The 19668-nt window shown below is 33.0% G+C and overlaps 1 protein-coding gene across 3 annotated transcripts in view; it reads left to right on the forward strand.

Annotated features, from left to right (window-relative positions):
• The first annotated feature begins 305 nt into the window (after window positions 1-305).
• Skic3 (SKI3 subunit of superkiller complex) overlaps window positions 306-19668 on the forward strand; it is a 90030-nt gene continuing 70667 nt past the window's right edge. For 2 of the 3 annotated variants that reach the window (XM_076857007.2, XM_076857010.2), the window contains exons 1-9: window positions 306-375; window positions 4008-4154; window positions 5788-5877; window positions 9111-9254; window positions 10509-10600; window positions 11026-11101; window positions 11658-11798; window positions 14707-14805; window positions 14921-15029. In XM_076857007.2, the coding sequence (XP_076713122.1) occupies window positions 5788-5877; window positions 9111-9254; window positions 10509-10600; window positions 11026-11101; window positions 11658-11798; window positions 14707-14805; window positions 14921-15029 (751 nt within the window). In that variant the 5' untranslated portion in view covers window positions 306-375; window positions 4008-4154. The remainder of the gene's footprint in view (window positions 376-4007; window positions 4155-5787; window positions 5878-9110; window positions 9255-10508; window positions 10601-11025; window positions 11102-11657; window positions 11799-14706; window positions 14806-14920; window positions 15030-19668) is intronic. The other variant, XM_076857009.2, reaches the window with a different exon arrangement.

A 19668-nucleotide genomic window follows, 5' to 3' on the forward strand; every position in this document is an offset into this window, starting at 1 on the left:
AAGTCTTTATTTTGACTTGGTGTTTATTGAGTTTCTGATTTTTTTTTTTTTCCAGAATCTTTCTGATCTCCTATAGACTTTTGTTTTCATTACCTGAGACTGTAGGAATGCAGTTTATGCCAATTCAGACATTTGAAGATTAAGATTAGTGTCACACTGAGAAAGAAGATTAAAAATTGTATATGATTACTTCTCATGTTTTAAATTATTAATTTAATGTGAATATGATATTTAAAAAATTCATATTTGGGGTTATGGATGTTATCCCTTTTATATTATTATTTCTTATTTGTTTTTATTTAATTCAGATGAAAAACAGGTAAAGAACAATCTGCAATTCAAGAAGAAGAAAGAGGTGGTGATAATAGGTAAAAGGTAAGTGTCTAAAATGCTTATTGATAAGCATCTAGAGTCTATATTTACTTAATGATTGCTATTACTGGTTCCTTTCAGAAGAAAGATTTAATGGCATAGATTTTGTAAATCATAATACAGCGAGGAAATGGTAAGGTTGAACAAGGTCAAAGTAATTTTTGTTACTAGATTTCAGAGTATTATGTCAACTCAGGAACTGACTTCCTTAAAAGACTCCAAAACACAAGAAGTAAAATCAATAAGTGGAATAGCATCAAATTGAAAAGCTTCTTCACAGCAAAGGAAACAATTAAGAGCATGAAAAGAGAGCCAATAGAATGGGAGAAAATCTTTTCCACCTCCTCCTCAAAGTGGGCATATACAAGGAACTGAAAAAACTTAGCACACATGCACACACACAAAACAAAAATAAAATCAAAAACAAAAATAATAAATGGGCAAAGGAACAAAATAGGCAGTTTTCAAAAGAAGAATGAATGGTCAACAAGTATATGAAAAAAATGTTCAACATCTCTAGTAATTAGAGAAATGCAAATTAAAGCTACATTGAGATTTCATCTAACTCCAGTCAGAAAGCAGTTATCAAGAATACAAGTAACAATAAATGTTGGTGAAGTTTGTGGGGGAAAAGGTATACTCATACATTGTTGGTGGGACTGCAAATTGTTGTAACGCTCTGAAAAGCAATATGGAGATTCCTCAAAAATCTAGGAATGGAACCACCATATGACCTAGCTATTCGTCTCCTATATATATCCGAAAGATAATTAGCATACTACAGTGAAACAGCCATATCAATGTTTATAGCAGTACAGTTCACAATAGCCAACCTATGGAGGAAACTGAGGTGCCTTTCAACAGATGAATGGATAAAGAAAATGTGGTATATATCATAATAGAATATTACTCAGCCATAAAGAAGAATGACTTTATGGCATTTGCTGGTAAATGAATGGAACTGGAGACTATCATCTAAGTGAAATAATCCAGCCCCTCAGCTGGGGACTTTAGGACATATCAATCAATTTATCTATGGCTGATAGTTTTGAGGATATTTATATCATTGCCTTTTTGGCATGACTATCACTAATTCTTCTTAAATATAGTTGCTACTTTTTAATCTTGATTTATATTGGATAAAAATGTTTTAGGTTGGTAGTAGAAAAATTCTTGGTCTGTACACAAAGGACTTAAAAACAGCATACTGCAGGGACACAGTCACATCAATGTTTATATCAGCACAGTTCACAATAGCTGAACTGTTAAACCAACCTAGATATTCTTCAGTAGATGAATGGATAAAGAAAATGTGGTATATATACACAATGGACTATTACTCAGCAACAAAAGAGAATAAAATCATGGTATTCATAGGATGGAGTCGGAGAACATAATGCTAAGTGAAGTTAGCCAATACAAAAAAACCAAATGCTGAATATTTTCTCTGATATAAGGAGGCTGATTCATAATGGGATTGGGAGGGGGAGCATGGGAGGAGTAGATGAACTCTAGATAGGGCAAAGGGGTGGGAAGGAAAGGGAGAAGGCGGTAAAAAAGATGGTGGAATGAGATGGATAGCATTACCCTAAGTACATGTATGAAGACACAAATGTGTGAATATACTTTGTGTACAACAGATACGAAAAATTGTGCTCTATATGTGTAATATGAATTGTAATGCATTCTGCTGTCATATATAACAAATTAGAATTAAGAAAAAAAGGAAATGGGTTTGAATAGTACCCAGTGGATGGTTAGTCCTCAATAAAGGTTTGCTTGAAAACTTAGTGAATGATCTGCTTCCTTTCTCCTCAAAAGGAGAGAAGTAGTTTTTAGGTAATTAAGGTTCCAATATTTTGTTTCTTTAGAAATTAATCTCCTGAAATTTAAATAAGCATGCATGCATGTGCACACACACACTCATACATATATGCATTAAATGAAGAGAGAGGGCCTCAGTGCAAGCAATGAGAAATGTCATTTCAAATACAGAAGGAATGGGAATAGACTACTAGAGAATTGCACTGCAGCATAAGGAATTGTAATTATATATGGAGACACATGAATATGGAAAGACTGGAATGGGTTACCAAGAGACAGTGAAGTTTGATTCTAGTGATCTTTAGAAACAATCTACTTAAAAAGTTTTTAATGATTTCCTATTTGTTGCTGTATTTAAGTCCAGATTTGTCTGTGTGACTTTTAAAAGTTGTAATCTTAGACTCTACCTGTCAGTCTTGTTTCTTCTATTATTTCGTGAGTCATTTCTATTCCATTCAACATGATTTTCTTATTGTTTCTTAAGCTTGCCACAGTCATTTCTGTCTCTTTGCTAATACAGTTTTTTTCTGACTGGAGTAATTTTCTTTTTTTTAAAAATTTTTATTTATTTATTTATTTATTTATTTTTATTGTTAGTTGTTCAAAACATTACAAAGCTCTTGACATATCATATTTCATACATTTGATTCAAGTGGATTATGAACTCCTATTTTTACCCCATATACAGATTGCAGAATCACATCGGTTACATATCCACGTTTTTACATACTGTCATACTGGTGTCTGTTGTATTCTGCTGCCCTTCCTATCCCCTTCCTATTCCCCCTCCCCTCCCCTCCTCTCCCCTCCTCTCTCTCTACCCCATCTATCGTAACTCATTTCTCTCTCTTGTTTTGTTTTTTTTTTTCCCTTTCCCCTAACTTCCTCTTATATGTACTTTTGTATAGCAATGAGGGTCTCCTTCCATTTCCCTGCAATTAAAATTTATTTTTTATCGGTGCATTATAGTTGTATATAATGATGGGATTTGTTATTATATATGTGTACAGGCACATGTGGAGTGATTTTCTTTCTTTATTCCATTTTTTAAAATATTGTTCTAGTTATACATAGACACAATATCTTTATTTTGTTTATATACTTTTATGTGGTGCCAAGGACCGAGCCCAATGCCTCACATGTGCAAGGCCAGCACTCTGCCACTGAGCCACAACCCCAGCCCTCTTTCTTCCATTCTTTTTTTTTTTTTTAAATATTTATTTTATTTTAGTTATCGGCGGATACAACATCTTTGTTTGTATGTGGTGCTGAGGATCGAACCCGGGCCGCACGCATGCCAGGCGAGCGCGCTACCGCTTGAACCACATCCCCAGCCCCCCTCTTTCTTCCATTCTTAAGTCCTGTTTTCTTTTAGTAGCCATCAATTACATCACAAACCTTTTTTTCCTCTGAATTCGTACTGCACTTCTACTTAATCATCTGTGGTTTAGTATTTGGTTTTCTAGTAATTCATATGTCTTAGGTCTTTCTCTTGATGTATATTGTATTCTTTAGAACAGGGACCTTTTTTAATATCATGTGCAGTGAATAGCTTGGGGACTGCATGTAGTTTTAATGCCAGTTGGTTCTGCTGTTTATGTATATGCTCCCACTTAAATAGTAGGTTGTAGAAGAGATGGTGATCTTCATCCTGAAAAGGTGGTAGTCTTCTGTTTTTTTTTTTTTTTGTTTGTTTGTTTGTTTGGTTTTATTTTGAGGCTGCTTTTGTTCTTGATTTTTTTACTTGAAAGTTTCTTTTCATTGATCTAGATTGGTTATCATCATTGATGTTCTCTCTCTCTCTTTTTTAGTCTGTGGGTTATTTTACCAAAGGAAACAGGTTTATGAAAATCTGTGAAATCAGCATTGAACTCTGTTACCTAATCATTGAGATTTGTAAACTACAAAAGAATCCTTCTCAAGTTTTCACCCATAAATTAATACCAAGATAATTTCAGGTGAGGCAGTAGTTTCCAAATAAGAGCATATGAAATACTTTGCTTTAAATTATGTAATTATTATAATTAGGTGTAAGATTTTTTTTTTTTTTTTTGCCTATTTGAAGAATCTGGTTCTGGCTATAAAGAAGTTGCTTTTATGGCATATTAATTTTTATATTATTTTATGTATTATATTATTTTCTTTAAGTCAAAAATATATTTTTTTTAACCTCTGACTTCACAAATTTCTTTGGATTTGGGCTTGTACATCACCCTCCTTGTATATAAAGTATTATTAGTGTAATTCATGTTTTTGATTCATTTTGTTGATTAGTAATATATTAGTAATTCATGTTTTTGATTCATTTTGTTGATTAAAACATCTAGAGTCTATTACTACTTAATATTTATTCAATTTTGTTTTTCCTTTCTGATGAAATTAGAAATAAATGAAGTTGGCAGAACATGCAAATGTTTCTATTGTTTTCAGTATTGAATTGTGATTGATTTGATTGCCTCCTAGTAAGCCAGAATAAGTTATAAAACTTAAAATAGGCTAATTTACTTAAAATCAAATTAATTTACTAGGCATGGTGGTTTATGCTTGTAATCTCAGCTATTGGGAAGCTGAAATGGAAGGATTGTAACTTCTAGGCTGGCCTGGACACTCTCAGCAACTGAGTGAGACACTGTCTTAAAAGTAACTCAGTGGTAAAGTACCCTTGGGTTCCATGCCCAGTGCCATATTTTTTAACATTAAATGAAGAAATACTTTGTCTACCAATTGAAGTATCTTCTTATGGCTGAAGTTATTGTATAATCCTTTTTCATATTCATTATGCTACCATTCATGTATAAGCATTGTGTTTATTTCTCTTTAGAGAAAATAATCTTATAGTAATCCGTATGTGAAGGCAGTTGATATTCTGATTTATATTTTTCAGAAACTAATATTAAAACAGAATGCTTTCTTAAACTTCCTTAAACTTTCCCATCATATTTACTGAATATTACTCTGTATAATTTACTAAATCTTATTCTGTGTAAGACTAAATTTTACTCTGTTTGGGCTTATTCTTTTGGATCTTGCTTATAAAATTGGATTGAGAACCGTATGTATTTTGGGTGCTGACCTACAAGATCATCTTTATTTTAGCCAAAAAATATGGAAAGTGAGTATAATTTAAGTATAGCTCAATTTCAACCTATTTATCAACCATCTATAATTTGTCAAAGACTAGGTTCTGGGAATGAGGCAGTAAAAAAAGCAAACAAAAAAAGCCCCAAACCAGACAAAAATCTGGCCTATATAGAACTTACATTCTGCAAGAGTTGGGGGTGCAGATAATAAGTAAGATAAAAAATAGAATATATAGTGTATTAGAAATATGTTTTGAAGAAAAAGTAAGGGGAGGGCTAACAGGAATATAATGGGAATAGGGAGATAGAAGATTTAAAATTTTAAATTATATATCTTGGGAAGATTTCAGTTAGAAAGTGACATTTGAATAAAAATCTGAAGAGGTGAGAGAATAAGCTATATGGTAGTAGAGAGAAAACACAGGTCCCTTTTTCATATGTTTAAGTTTGTTGAGACTCTTACAGTTAGTTAGATTTCTTGTGGATTCAACTGGGTTTTTTGCCTTGACAGATGTCCAGCAAAGAAGTGAAGACTGCTCTAAAAAGTGCAAGAGATGCAATTAGAAACAAAGAATATAAAGAAGCTTTGAAACATTGCAAGGTATCTGATATTTGTTTCTTCCACAATAAAAGTATGTTACTCATTTATAAGTGTTGTATGGTGTGAATCATTTACTGTCTACATGCAACAAATGTGATAAGACCATTTAGTAGAACAAGTGGAGTGGTTGAATTAATAACTCCTTAGTAGGAAAAATTAAGCCACACTTCATTTTGTCTTTTTCTTTGTTGTTAAATTATTTAAGACATATTGTTAAAACATGAATGTGTCATAAATATCTTTTGATGGGTTATTTTATATCTTAAAGTTTGTATTCTTTAATGGTATATTGACGTTCTAGTTATATTTTGTTTGTGGATGGGAGAATCAGGATTCTAAAGCTCTTTTGTATGCTGATGGGAATGTCCCTGCGAAAGGGAGAAATTGAATGTGAGGGAGAAATAAAAGGTGCTAGTGTAGTGAAGTCCTTGGGAAGGTTAGGATGGGATCTAGAGCTTGAGAGGAGGGCTCTTGAAGATAAGAGCATTCCCCTCTGCAGGCCTCTGTTTTCTTGATGAAGTATAAACTAATAGTGAGAAAGGATTTTTATAGAAGGTTTGAGACAAAAGAAGCCTTGAAGCAGCTTGACAAAACAAGCTACTAGTAAGAATTGTAAGGATTACAAGGCTCTAATAAGAGTCTATTTAAAGTTACATGTTATTAAAAGTGAACAGTGAACTTAAATGTGTTTTTCTTACTTCATATTGAGGTCCTTGGAATACCTCTAATACACTATATATTCTATTTTTTAATCTTACTTATTATCTGCACCCCAACTCTGCAAGAATGTAAGTTCTACATAGGCCAATTTTTGTCTGGCTTGGGGCTTTTTTTGTTTCTTAGTCTTATTTATTTATTTTTTACTGTCTGTTCTCACCTTTGGAGATGGGAGTGGGGTTCAGCTATGGATGGTGAGAAAGAAGAGGGGAAACAGAGTCAGAGGAGTTGAGGGAGTTGTGAACGGGAGTGATGACACTCAAGGGTTATGGAGTCCAGACTGGGTAAGGAGGAATGAGAAATTAAAAGTGGGGTAATAAGTAGTAGAAAAGGGGGTGGTGTAAAAAAATTAGAGTTATCAGAAGTTTGTTACCATGAGTCCATTATAGTAATTGAACTGGAAAGACAGGAGAAGGGGAGAATAGTAGCATGTTGGAAATCTTATTTTTAGATGGTGGGGAAAAGTGGGAAGCTTAAGTAACTGAGAGGCTACAGTTCAATGGGACATCAACATGAATGTTAGAATGAATATGGGAATTGAGGAGGAGAAGATGGATAGAAAATTTTTGCTTAAATATTTGAGAACAGAATAGTTCCTACGAGTTTGTTGATGGTAATAGTAACAAGGAGAGTATTTTTTGCAGTATAGTTGGATGACTTGAGCCTCAAAGATAGTGGTGTTTTTGAAGAAGGAGAAACAGAAGAGGAATGTTGGTAACAGTGTAGGCAAGGAGAACTTCTTTCTCATTCTGGCACTGTGGTATTAAGTATATAAGAGATAGGAAGTTAGCTGCAGCATAAGAGATTGATAAGGGAATAGCCAGGTTTCAGTCCAGGCAGAACTTACTACAGTTAAAAAAAAAGGTTGAAAATATGGAGGGAACTTGGCTGATCCAGATTGGGCATTCCAAAGGGCACACTGATGAATTTAGGAGAGTGGTAGAGAGGGAATTGGGCAAAATTAGGAGAAATATAGGATAAGAATATCTTTGTGAAGTTCACATTTCCAGTGGTGACTGTGAGGCCAGCAGGGATATGAGGCCATGATAGTACTAATCTTAATACAGAAGAAGGTGGGCAATCTGTTTATACTGGGTTAGGGTGGTAGATTGAATGAAAGAAGGGGAGAAGGACTATTTCCTTAAGCAGTAGTCTTATTGAACTAATAAAGCACATATGAACCTGTTTCTACTGTTATATACAGCAGCATCATAGCATTCTTCAGTATGTTTCATGCAAAATTCAGATATGAATTCTACCAACTAGTTCATTATTTATACTGAAAGTACTCAACTAGAAAACACAAATGGAGACTAAATCAGTGACAGATGTCTGATTACTTATTTAGTAACCTAGAATGTTGGTTGACAATAAATGAATTTTTAAAAAAGAAATGTTGCTTCTTAGTGTATTTGCTGTGGCTTTGTCTGATCATCACCTTGTCTACCTGTGGGGCTTTATAATATGGTGTGATCATCCCTTTAGAGAAGACTTTTCCAGTTTGTGCAGATGGAGTTAGGTATTTTTTCCTCTATGTTCTCTCAGAATCTTATACCTGCTTTCACCACGTTGTTGTAATTATCTGTTTAAAAATCTGTTTCAGATTTTGAAAACCAGTAATTGCTGATTGTTAGATGACTATGCCATTTATCATTTATTTGACAGTTATGGGTGAGCCTTTGGACCTGATGTTGGGGACATAAACATTAATAAGGGCCCAGAGTTTAGAACTGAACTTTGGTAGTTATCTCATTGTTATGGTTTTTTAGGAGGCAGCATTATTAGATAGAATGGGACTTGTGCAGCACATTGATGATAGATTGCTGGAAGTGTTAGGTGGATACACATAAACCTAAGTTGGTTCAACTCATAGTAAAGTTCTTATTTTCTCTAGAATATATAAAACCTTAAGAAGCTAATTTCATTTTAGGAACTAGTTTTGTTTTTCTTTCCTTGCTTTCTACTTCAAGCTGTTTTATACTTACCCAGTATTCTCAAAGAGTAGGAGGGGGCATTTGATGGAGGCATCAGGATCACTTGGGCAGCTTTAAAAATATATACTTCAGCTGGGCATGTTGGCACATACCTGTAATCTTAGCAGTTCGGGAGGCTGAAGGTGGGAGATGTGAGTTCAAAGCCAGCCTCAGCAACTTAGCAAGGCCCTAAGCAACTCAGTGAGAGCCTATCTTAAAGTAAATACAAAAGGTGCTGGAGATGTGGCTATGTGGTTAAGCGCCTCTGAGTTCAATCTCTGGTATCACCCCACCCCCCAAATTTTCTCTGTCTGTCTGTCTATCTGTCTATCTATCTATACCTCATATTCCAAACCCTTTACAATCACTAATGCAGTTCAGTTCCCTGAGGAAACTGAAACTAGAGAGATTAAATAGCATTCCAGGACACTCTGTTAGTGATAGACGCAGATTTCCTGATTTTTAATAGACTGTTACTTTATTGTTGTTTGTTCAATAATTTCAAAAATAAAATGACTTTCTTTTAATTTTGTTTTTAATCAGACAGTCTTAAAACAAGAGAAAAATAACTACAATGCCTGGGTTTTTATTGGTGTTGCTGCAGCAGAGCTAGAACAACCTGATCAGGCCCAAGGTGCCTATAAGAAAGCTGCTGAACTAGAACCAAACCAATTATTAGCTTGGCAGGTATGTAGACATGTTTTTTTCCCCTATAACATGGGAAATAATTTGTTTTTGTATTTTTCAAAGTATAAATAACAATGTTAAACATTTAAACGTCTATTTGCCCCATATAAGAAAAAAAAATTAAATTTACTGGTCTTTCAAGCCCTATAATTAGTTTTTTAAAAAAAGTGTTGCTAAAGAATACTATGTATCACTATTTAACATTCTACCTAATGGACTATTTCTGAAAGCAAAGACCCAAGTTGATCGACTATATAAATCTTTAACATAATTATAAGTACATTAAAAAGATATCTAGAATATTCTTTATGCTTACCAGGGGGAAAAGAATTGTATATAAATGTTTTCTAAAAATAAAATAATGTCAAATTCTCATTTCCCTCTCTTAAAGTCCAAGTTAAATTCTTTATTCTTGTCAATCTTAATGTTTTTTAGTTGGATTCTCTAACTTTTTCATATTTAATGAATTTGTTTCATGTGTCAATTTCATCTTTGAAGCTAATTAATAGGAAGCAGTAGGCTCTGGTAAGTATGAACTTGTTTCAGGTTCAGATGAATAAGAACTTGGGTGAGGGTACCTGGTATACCCTTAGAGAAATGGCTGCATTTGAAGCAAAAGTGAAAAATTTCACAAACTACTTGAATATTTTTTCAATTTGTATCATAAAAGTAGTGTCATTGAAAACACATCTAAAATTAAATCTTCTCACCTGTACATATATACCTGTACATAATACACAAAAGGGTAACTACATAGTTAATGAATACATTAATTAGCTTGATTGTGGTGCTTATTTTACAATGTGTACATATATCAAAAACATCAGACTGTATATCTTAAATTATTTTTCCATATAAATGATATCTCAATAAAGCTGTTTCAAAACATACTGAATCATTTTTTAAAAGTAGTGCCATGTTTTTTACCACATTGAAATTTTTTTTTTATTGTGAAACACTTTAAAATACATTTTGAAAAGTGAAGAGAATGGAATAATGAACCTCTTTATGCCCTTCATTCAGATTCAACAAAAATCCACCCACATCAGTATTTTTTCAAACCTGTCCTTTCATCTGCTTTCTCCCACTCCCAGTTATTTGGAGGCAAATTCCACACATATCATTTCATGTGTAAAATATGGTAATATTTTATTATAAATAATATTTAGAGGTTATCACATTATTTAGCAAAATAAATGAATGTAGGAATATCGGATGTTTAGATAAAAATAATTGCTACTATTTCTTTTTTAGGGTTTAGCAAGCTTGTATGAGAAGTGTAATCACATAAATGCTAAGGATGACTTACCGGGTGTTTACCAAAAACTCCTGGATCTTTATGAAAGGTAATGGATATATAGGGAATGACTATTTTTTTTTATAAGCTTAAATTAGAGTAAACTGATTAAAAATTATATAGAAGTATGCCAAGCATTTACTGGGATTTGGGAAGCATTTTTCTTTCAAATGTTTATAATAGAATCTCTTGATTATGATTAAAATAGGATCAAAACATTCCTAGTAAGAAGATTGACTAATTTGAGAATTTTGATATTACTTTTAGTCAATATAATGAAAAATGACATTTCTTAAATTTTTTATTTTTTAATTTTTTTAACAAAAGACTCTTTTTACAAAATTTTATTGTGGTATTTTTCAATAAAATAGTACCTGATAATATTATTGAGATATTTTAATTTTTAGTGCTTTAAGTTCTTGATTATTTTCATTATCAGATTAAAAAGTCATTTTCTGTTGTTTTTGATCTAAGTGTTGACAAACAGAAGTGGTGTGATGTCTGTAAGAAACTTGTGGATCTCTATTACCAAGAAAAGAAACACCTAGAGGTTGGTTAATGGTTTTCTAATGTTTTAGACATCTTTTAATAAAAACTATTGTTAGAAGAAAGCTATCATTTTGTCTAAGTGAAAATTAAAAATTAATATGTGGTATGATATCATAAGACTTTAAGAGGTAAATTACAATGCTTTGGCAATTATAAACAATTCAAATTTAAGGTATCATAACTTCTAGATCTTTTTGAAACAGGGTGAGTTATAAATTAAATAACTAAAAGTGTCATCTGTGGAACTTGGTGACCACTGTGGTATCTCTATAGCTGATGATTTAAGCTATAGGTGTTGGGAACTGTGGTCATCAGTTTTGTATCTGCTCTGGTATCTCATATCGTATTTCTGATGGAAGTGCTCTGTGGATTTGCCCAATCAGCATATATTTTATAGGTTTCATAATAGATGGAATTCTTTGCTTACGCTGTTTTTATATATTAGTGGATATAAGAAGTATTTTTTCTTTATTTCCAGATTTTACATTTTCATTTGTCATTTATCTATTTTTTATTGTATTTAAGATAACAATCATTTTAAATCTCCTTTTTAATAGGTGGCTCGAACATGGCACAGATTGATAAAGACACGGCAAGAAGAAGGTGCAGACAACCAGGAGCTTCATCAGCTATGGAGGAAATTGACTCAGTTGCTGGCTGAGAGTATGGAAGATCAGAATAATGAAACCCAGCAATTGGTATTAACTTATTTATTCTTCACAGTTTGTATCATGAAAATTAATCCTTTAATTTAATTTAGAAAATGGAAACATAATGAATATATAGGATAATACTACCTGTCAGATGAGGTATTTTGTAAGTGTAATTTTACATTCATAGGGGCTCTTCCTGATAAAGTTAGAATTATTGGCTTGCAGTCTCATGAAGTCTGGAGGGAGTGGAATTGGTACTCAATAGCATTAGAATTTCCTTCCCTTGTATTCATAAAAATTCACAATAAATCAATAACTTTATGCCCTAGGGGAAAAACTGTAAAAATTGTTTTTTTTTAATTTCTAAAAATTGTACTTTGAAGGTGTGAACTTATGAACTGAGTACTGAATTACTTTGAGAATTAACAACTTAACTAGTTAGAGAATATATATAATACTCCTTTTTAGGGAGCAGATTTTCAAGTAATTAAAAAAAAAGAATTTTTTTTTCTGTAAAAACATTGATTATTACACCATACTTGGAAAATATCTCTGTAATACTTTTTTTGTTTGTGAGTCTAAAAGTCAGCCTAATTTCTTATTATAATAAATAACTACTCAATTTATTCATGTATTTGAATGGAATTTTTAAACCAAATGGAATTTTTAATAGTTACAGACTCTGTATGGAATAGAAAATTCATTTCCTTGTGTTTGCTTTTTTGTTCACTCGTTAATTTGTTTCTTTATTCAGAAAATATTTATTGAGTAGATGTGTTAGGTAGTGTCCTAAGATCTAAGGATAAAATGTAAGAATAAGATCTTTCTCTATTTTTGTGTGGTTTGTTAGCTCTCCATTACTAGGACAAAATATATGAGAAAATCAAGTTAAAAGGAGAAAAGTCTTATTTATTTATTTATTTATTTTTGGGTTACTCTTTTAGAGATTACAGTTCATGGTCAGGTAGCTGCATTGCTTTGGGCCTATGGCAAGACAGAACATCATGGTGGGGAGTACATGGTGGAGCAAAACTGCTTACTCCATGGTGGCCAGGAAGAAAAGAGGGAAAAGAAGGGACCGTGGTCCTGATATACCCTTTGAAGGCATCCCCATTGACCTAACCTCTTTGTATTAGATTCTGTTTCCTAAATTTTCCTCCATCTTCCAAAAGTGCCATAAGTTGGCAAATAAGATTTTAATACATGGCCTTTGGGATCATTTAAGATCCAAACCCTATGTGATAATGGTGGTTAATCTGTGCATAGGTGCAGTTGTAGAAGAAATTGAGTAGTGACAAAAGAAAAATGTAGCTTACCAGCTTCTCTTAAATCACACCTTTATAATATGGCTTCAATATTTTTCTTAGAATAATATAAGGTACCAGAATATCCAAGCACGTATCAAAACAAAATGTCTTTTTGATTTGTATGTACTGTACTCTTCCATAAAAGATAATTAATTGTTACGCTATGTTGACCTGACTGTCTCTGAACTCCTAGGATCAAGTGATCTCACTGCCTTAGCCCTTCTAAGTAGATGAGACTATTGGCATTTACCACTGTGCCCAGCTGTTGCCTGCCTGCCAGTCTGTCTGTTTGGTTGTTTCCTTTTTTGTGTGTGCTAGGGAAGAAACCTAGTGCTTTGTGCATGTTAGGAGCATCCTCTACATCTCCAGCTTCAATTATACTTGTACTTTTTATACATTAACACATATAACTTGTGCTCAGTGTGATCTTTTCATATATGTGCATAGCATGCAGTGATCATATCCAATCCAATCATATCCAATTAAAACAAATAAATAAATAAAAAAAGAATTTCTGGCTGTTAAAAATAGATTAAAAGGTTAGGAGAGGGGTTATTTTCACCTTGAGTTAAGAGTGTTCACAAAAAAGTCATCATTTTCTATTTAGAATAATTTCATTATTTTCTTGGAAAAACCATTAGCTTTAACTTTTAGTTAATCTTCATTTTTGTTAAGATCATTAACTTTTTCAGAGCATTGAAATTTTACTTATTCATGAAGACTTTGTATCATATTTACCAAAGAAAATTTGAGGTGGTAAACTTCATTAGTAAATTAAGTCATAAAATATTTATTAAAAGATGTAGAACTTATATAACCAATATAAATGATTACAAAGTGTTTTAAAGTGCTTGCCTTGGGTTTTAGTATTGCTATTCTTGAGCAAGACTTATTTAAAAGGCCTCTTGGAATTTTCTTCAAAGTCAGATAATACTTTATAAGAAATTATTTCATTATAGTTCAGAAGCAAAGTGCTATATACAGTTTTTAAAAATTTTTTAAAGTTTTCTAGTTGTAGATGGACAAAATACCTTCATTTTATTTATTTATTTTTATATGGTGCTGAGGATCAAACCCAGTGCCTCACATGTGCCAGGTAAGTGCTCTTATCACTGAGCCACAATCCCACCCTCACAATTTCTATTTTTTTTAATTTAATTTTATTTTTTTGTGATGCTGGGGATTAAATCCAGGGTCTTGTGCATTCAAGGCAAGAACTCTGTCAACTGAGGTATATTCCCTCCCCACAATTGTTTTTTAAAGGTTGAAGATTTGCTACTACTGGAGATGTTCCAAAGAATATGTTAATGATTTCAGAAGAGATGGTTTCAAAATGATGTGAACAATAACAGCTATACTAGCATATAAGACTGCTCTGGTTGATTTCTTTGTAGGAGACAGCAAAGAATGGAAGAATGTTTAATTTAATTTAATTAAAAATGTTATTAAATTATAGTTATCATTTATTAGTTTAGTGTAGTCTGCTGGCCAGTTAGAGTTAAAATATATTCTAAAATTTGTATGTACTTTTGTTTTTTTTTGTTTTGCAGCTACTTGAAGTTTGTATACGGGAGTCTTATACATTCAACTGTTTATCACATTTGTCATTTAAGTTTATACATGAATACCTTTTTTGTTTGTTTCAGCTTTTAACTGCATTTGAGAATGCCCTGGGCTTATCAGATAAGATTCCTAGTGAAGATCATCAAGTACTGTATAGGCATTTCATTCAGTGTTTATCGAAAGTAAGTAAATTTTTAAAAAATCTTTAAAGTGAGTTTTATTTCTAATCAGGAAAGTGTTCACAAATGCATTTTACTACTATTGGAGTTTAGTTTATTTTGCTTTTGTATTTTCAAGTTTCCTCATGAGACTGCTAGGTTGAAGAAGGCTTGTGAAGGAATGATAAACATCTATCCCACCATACAGTATCCATTAGAAGTGCTCTGTTTGCATTTAATTGAATCAGGTAATTTCTTCCTTATTATCTTGTGTGTCCTAGAGCTATGTGATTGTGTGGGAGTGATGTTTGTATCAATCAACAAATATTTTAGTGCTTACAATATGTAAGATACAGTTTCTGTGTTTCTGGACATAAAAGGAAGGAAATAACAGTAGTAGACTTGCAAGAGTATTTTTTAGTACTTTGAGAAAACAGTATCATCGGGAGTTAATTGATGAAGTATAAGGTCTTAAGCTAACATGGTGTACAGAATAAGTTGTATAGAAGATAAACTAGAGCAAGTAGATTGATAATAGCAATGAATGAACTCAGAGCACAAAAGGGAGTCATAGAAAGGAACCCATGAATGAAAAAAAAAGAAAGAAAGTGATTCTTAGAGGTAAAAGAAAGGAAAAGTCAATTTTAACTTTCAATTTTCCTGAAAAGTTGACTCACCATGGAATGATGGTTTGTATGAAAGGTAAGTTAGTGAGAGATGTGAGATCAATAACAAAGCTAGACACATAGGTTGGAAAATGGAAACATCTTTTGTGTAAGTAAAAGTGAATTGGAGTAGATGACATCAGAGAAACCTAAGGGAAAAAGACTGATCTGAGCAATGCCAGCTGATTTGAAGAGAAAGGAAAAGGACAGAGAAAGGGAGAAGAGAACAGAGGGGAAGGTGGGAGACCAAGATGGGAAGCAAAATAGAAGGAAAGAGCAGTTGAAAAAGGAGATTTTACTAAGGTCTGTCATGACAGACTAAGCAACTAATTTTATAATTGAGACCTAATTATTAAGACTGTCTTTAAATCAAAGTAATTGAAGTGGAACTTAGATTGTAATGATGGCGAAAAATAGGAACAAGTGGTTAGTTAGCAGGTATAAGAAGAAAAATAACTCAGAAATTTAACTTGCTGCATTTAAGGCCAGGAGGAAGAATTGTGAGAAGGGGATAATAAATTTTTAGAGGGGTAGGAGAATAATTGTAGTAGTGTCACCTGCAGGAGCATTTCAAGAGGAAAGGGTTTCTGGACATTATAAATGCTGTATTGAGGCCAAAGAAGATGAGGTGTGCTAAGAGATTATCAGCATAAAGGTCATGTGTGTGGGTTTTTGTGTGTATTTTTCCTCTGTTGGGAAACGTAATTCCAAAATCACCCAGTTTTTTCATATTTAAACATAAGATCCAATGGGTTCTAAAGATAAGTGGAATGATTTTCCTTATTGTATGACCTTTGGAACCCATCCCTCCATTCCTTTTTCTCCTGGTATAGTTGCTAAGGAGAAATTAATGACTGGTGATCATTCTTTTTCTCTCCAATCTCATTAAGCTATTAATGGTTTGTACTGTTCCCATATTCTTGGACTGCTTACATGCCAAATGGTACCAGTGAATATTTTGAAATTTCTGTTTTGAAAACTGATGGAATGCTTTCTCAATAATCATGAATGTGCCTTTAACGTGTATTTGTTAGGTAAACATGGCCCTTATAGTCCAGAAAGCCTGAAAAATAATAGAAGAAATAAAATTAACAAATACCCTAAAGTTTTACTTATGAATGCAGTAGCTGACAACGTGCTCCATGAGAGAGAGGGGGGGGGAGGGAGGGAGGGAGGTGGGGAGGGGGCGGGGAGAGAGAGAGAAGAGAGAGAAAGGGATTATTCTAATTTATTAGAAATTGTATTGGTTTAAATGAAAAAAAATCATTGTTAAAGAGGATTTGGGAATGGATATTTTGCAGAATTGAAAGAAAGTAGGTCTATATCATGGCAAAGAGGAGTGACTAGGTAAATATTTACACATATGGCAAAATCAAGGGAGAATTCTTTCCCTACTGAATTGTTGCAAGAATTTTTGGAATGGTACAGTTCAAGTTTATTCTAAGATAAAGCATTATTCTGAGGATGAAAGTTTGTTAATTCAGGGCAGTAGGAAGGCATAGTTTTCTTTTTATTGTTACTCTAAGTCAAACTTTATGTAATATATTCTGAAAATTAAGAACTTCTGAAAATCTCTTAACTCTCTAAATTTCTGGCCCTTCCTCCCCCAGATTATTTCAATATCTACAGAATTTTTTGCTTCACTACAGTTAATCATTGGGTTCTCTTCCACTGGAAACAAATATATTTCATTATCCTTTGTCTTGCTTGAGTCAGTTTGTAAAGCTTCATAAAACAAGTGGTGAATAGCTTTCACAGTTGTCATCTATTGAAATGTTCTTTCATACTAAATGACCTTTTTGATTAATTTTGCTTTCTTGCTGAAATGAGAAAGCATAAGAAACTTTGGTTCTTCAAATTCAAATACAAGCAGAAAAAAGCTTCTTTAAGGTTTTGTGCTCTAGAAATATTAGAAAATGCAGATGAACATAAAGAAATGTACATACATACTTTAAATTTTTTTCCTCTCTCAAGCCAGGTTTATTTAAAAGAAAAATTCTGTAATAGTGGTCAATTTCTTCGTTATGTCAGAAATGAATTAGTTTTTTAAGAAATTCTACCTTTTTTTTTTTTTAAGTAAAATTCAGGAAACAGAATTCTGTAGGTATTACCATAGCATCCAACCTTCAGAATATCCTTTATATACCCTTGGTGTTTAGTATTCATCAACTTCAAGTCTGGATTGCCTTTTGGAGAAATAAAAATAATATTGTTAAACTATTTTTTGAAATGTTTTTATTAGTGCATTGTAGTTATATATAAAATTGGAGTACATTTTGACATAATTTTACATGCATGGAATATAATTTGCTCCACTTCAGTCCCTAGTACTTCCTTTTTCTCTCCCTCCTTCCTCTATTTCCCTTCCTCAATTCTACTGATCTTTCATTTGTTTATAATTTTTTAAAAATCAATGTTTTATGGATACTCATAAAACCTTCAAATCCTCTAAACATTAAAAAGAGTACATATGTTAAATAAATTTTTACTATTTAAAAACAATGATGTCTATTTTCTCTCTCCCCAAACATATTTATTTAGCTAGAATTCTCAACAAGAATTAATATGGAGAAGAGGAGGATCGAGGATTGAAGCTGGAATAGCTGAATATTCCTTGTCTCTTCAAACAGACTCATTATTGTTGTTATTACTGTTGCTAGTTTTTGAGATCACTATGGATAATTTCTGTCAGTGCCACTTGGTCATATATAGAGAATATGTTACCAGAGTTAAACATGCATATAGTTTCCTGAAATCTCATTTTGTTTCTATAATTGTGCTTCTAGGCATTAGCAAAGGAATATCTTAAGAAGGTGTAGGAGACCATCACGTCATGTGACCAGTGTTTTTCCTCTCCTGATAGGTTGAGGCACTGATGGTCATCCTCCTCCCCCCCCCCCCCCCCGCCCCCAATGATCTGGCTACTCTTAAGTTGCTGAAGATGGTAGCCCACTCTTGAGGGTAGAAATAATGCAACCAAATGTGTCTTCAGGCATAGGCGTGCCTTCCTACAGCCCCATGGGTCCAGCTATAGCTCATCTGTTCCTTTGTGATATTACCCTTTGCCCTGTTTAGGATAAAATGTTCCATGGAAACGTCCTTTGTGTGTCCCCTTCTCTTACCTGCCCTTGGGTGTGGCCTTCCTAGATGTCAGTCAATCTGCTGACAGCAGACATCTTGAAGCCAGACTCAGCCCCTTGAAACCTGACCCCTTGCCTTATTTGAATGGCTTTTCCTCAATAAAAGGGGCCAGCATGTTCTGTGGACCTTTAAGGTCAGAGGAGTCATCATAGCATCCCTAAAGAAAAAGGTATTTCTGTTTCTTGTGTGGTTATTTCGTGCAGCCCAGTTCCCCTGGAGTGACTCATGAGTGTTTTTGTCGTGAGCAATGTGTGGCAAGAAGATTTACCCTGTTCTAAAAGTGGCACCTGTTCATTTCACCTTTTGGAAACTACCTACCCACATGTGCAGTTTTGGGTACTTAGATGATCATAGGAAAGATGCATGATTGACTTTTCCTCTTTTCATCCCTTGTGTTTTCTATAATATAGTTTATGTTGCAAAGGTAGTCTATCATACATTATGTTTCTATGGAGTAAGTTTTGACTCAGAATTTGAATCAAAGGTAAAATTTTTATAGCTATTTGTTTTTCTTTTTTAGAATGGCTTCTCTAATAATTCTCAGTACCTATTAAATCTTTTTGAACATCAATTCATGATGATTTTTTAAAGGATCATCGTATTTAATGAGTACCTACAACATGTAAGAAACTACGCTAGTCTCTACTCTCTAAAAGTTCCCATTTAGTTACAGATGTGCAACAAAGGCAGGGCATATCTGTTTTAAAACTAGTAGTAAAGGTTTTATATGATATTAAAATATTCTAGACTCATGGCTCTTATTAAAGTATGCTCTCTGGGTCAGTAGCACTTAAGAAAATGTTAGAAATGCAAATTCTCATGTCTTTCACCAGACCAACTGAATAAGAAGCTGTAAGAGTGGAGCTCAGCATATTGTATTTTTAACAAGTCTTTCATGTAATTCTGATGCTTGGTATAGACAGTATCTAGTTTAGGTAAAATCACTGGATAGAAAGGAAAAAGCCACTGCCTTATATAGAAGGTATGGAGCTAGGCATATCTATCCCTGAAGTTCATGTTTATGGAAGCAATAAAAGTAACATACTGACAGGAGGAAATTCATGTCTGGAAGCATAATAAT

The sequence above is a fragment of the Callospermophilus lateralis genome, chromosome 5 (genome assembly GCF_048772815.1).
Source record: "Callospermophilus lateralis isolate mCalLat2 chromosome 5, mCalLat2.hap1, whole genome shotgun sequence".
NCBI lineage: Eukaryota > Metazoa > Chordata > Mammalia > Rodentia > Sciuridae > Callospermophilus > Callospermophilus lateralis.